The 2,239-nt window shown below is 44.3% G+C and overlaps 1 protein-coding gene across 1 annotated transcript; it reads right to left on the bottom strand.

Annotated features, from left to right (window-relative positions):
• Positions 1-6: 6 nt before the first annotated feature.
• Positions 7-1,949, bottom strand: LOC104946012 (potassium voltage-gated channel subfamily KQT member 2-like; the record flags this gene model as incomplete). The annotated part of the gene is made up of 4 exons (XM_010771751.1): positions 7-238; positions 1,226-1,255; positions 1,411-1,479; positions 1,855-1,949. Coding segments are annotated over 4 exons (318 nt in total), but the record flags the coding sequence as incomplete, so codon positions are not given.
• Between the last annotated feature and the right edge of the window lie 290 nt (positions 1,950-2,239).

Here is a 2,239-nt window from a genome sequence, read left to right as displayed (position 1 = left end):
CATATCACGTGTATGATTTAATAAATTCCCACACCGGGTTGTATTTTTGGACGCTCTGCCTCCTTGCTTGGTCGGGCCGCTCATTTGTCAGCTTCACAGTGTCCCGCTCAAAAACTATGCAGAGAACACGGTGAACGTGTTCTGCAAACAGTACTCACCGTTCTGCGGAGAACCTTTCCCTTTGGCCCCTGAGCTCCGGGGGGAAGAGAAGACCCTCTCCTTCAGACTGACCTTCTGACTGCACACACAGGGTTAGTCCTATCAAGCTGAGCCACGTGCTTTCATTCATGTCTTTGATGTGTGCATATGTACAAATGTGTCTGTTGATTGTATTGATTCGTATTTTGTATTCCTCTGGATTGTGGGAAACGGTATCTCTCTCTGTCTGTACACACAAACTGAGCAACACCAGGTCTGTACGTGTCTATAGAGCGGTGCAGGGAGGACGTATTTCTATAGTTCGACCCTGAAGGAAGCTGCTGTTCCCTCCACCAGAAGCTACGGGATTTCTCCAGAGGATTTTGGAATATTGTAAAAAATAAGGTCTGTGGAAAACGAACCTGTTTGATAAATGCACGTTTAGTTCAGGATAATCTCCACATGTCTACTTTCATAATGTTCTAATCATAAATCTAATGTCCAGAAGCTAAATGCTAACGTTATGCTATAAAGGAGCTACAGCCGAGTCCAGCAGCACGACTTCAACGTCACACCAACTTCAGATCCATATTCAAACACACAGATTCTAGATGGAACGAGTTGAAGCGTTTGTTTGAACAGTCTGCAGGAGGCAGGGACTTGCTCTCAAGCAGAACAGAAACTAACTTAGAGGAGTGTTTACGTGTTCGGCGTAATGACGTACAACGGCCTCCACGACTTCTGTAGTCCTATTCAGCCACTTGGTAACAACCATCGTTTCTCAGACACGTCCACTCTTCAGAAATCACCAGTGGGGTCACTGCTGATGATTTAATGTAGAACAAAACGTGATCCGTCTCTTCAATGTGTCTCAACCACAGACCTTATTTCAGATAGTTTCCTAAATCCTATGGAGAGATCCCATTGGCTCTGAGACCAGGGAACAGGAAGTGGAGAAATGCTGACTCACTTCCTGGTTTCAGGACTCATTCCTGCACCACGCTATGCTTCATCCTCACAGTTACTGGTGGGGTCCCTCAGGGTTCTGACCCCATGACTAGTCAGTAATAAAGAGCGAGACACTAACCTGGGAGAGGGCTCAGACTGGACGTCCTTCCTGCAGACGGACAGTTATTATTTACTTCTACATAGAGAAGATTTGAATAACAATTCTCTACTTAATGTAAAACAAGGGGGACGATAATCTGAGTGTCCATAGATTATAGATCTGTTGAAAGACAAAGACAGAAAGGGACATTAAACAGTTCCTACCTGAAGGAGAGTCCAGATTTATTCTTGAGGTTCCTCAATAAATCCAACTGGTTGAGAGGAGGAATCAGCCTGAAGCACAATGCCATGGGAAACATCAGTTAGTCTGTGTTACTACCATCAATGTGATATAGATGTGATTGTAGGAGCCATATGTTAGAGTGTATACGTTGATATATTATGTGTGTGTATATATAACAATGTATTTCTTTGTTCTTAGTGATATGTTATTTATTATGGTAATTAGAAGGAGAAAAGAATCAAGGAGCAAATATCATTTTTTGACTTTTGAAAATATGTGTTTGTACCGATACGTTTTGTTTGAATAAAGAGTCTAACTTACCTGAGACGTATTTAGTCAAGCTCATTGCTACATGTGGATATATACATTTAGGATTAAACGGAGCTACAGCTATGGATATATTACTGATTGTGGTTGTTTCGTACCTGTACATGGGCGCCGACCCCGTCCTCTCGTAGTAATCGAAGGTGGAGCTGAGGTCGCTGCGACTCAGGTTCGTGGCGTAAACCCTCCACGCTGCCTGCAGGTAAAGAGAGAGTGTGTGAGGGTCACCTGTGTGTGTGTGTCTGTCTGTCTGTCTGTCTGTCTGTCTGTCTGTCTGTCTGTCTGTCTGTCTGTCTGTGTGTGTGTGTGTGTGTGTGTGTGTGTGTGTGTGTGTGTGTGTGTGTGTGTGTGTGTGTGTGTGTGTGTGTGTGTGTGTGTGTGTGTGTGTGTGTGTGTGTGTGTGTGTGTGTGTGTGTGTGTGTGTGTGTGTGTGTGTGTGTGTGTGTGTGTGTGTGTGTGTGTGTGTGTGTGTGTGTGTGTGTGGTT

This window comes from Notothenia coriiceps, unplaced genomic scaffold, assembly GCF_000735185.1.
Source record: "Notothenia coriiceps isolate Sejong01 unplaced genomic scaffold, NC01 NC01_scaffold00010485, whole genome shotgun sequence".
NCBI lineage: Eukaryota > Metazoa > Chordata > Actinopteri > Perciformes > Nototheniidae > Notothenia > Notothenia coriiceps.
This window is presented reverse-complemented; position numbering and strand designations above follow the sequence as displayed.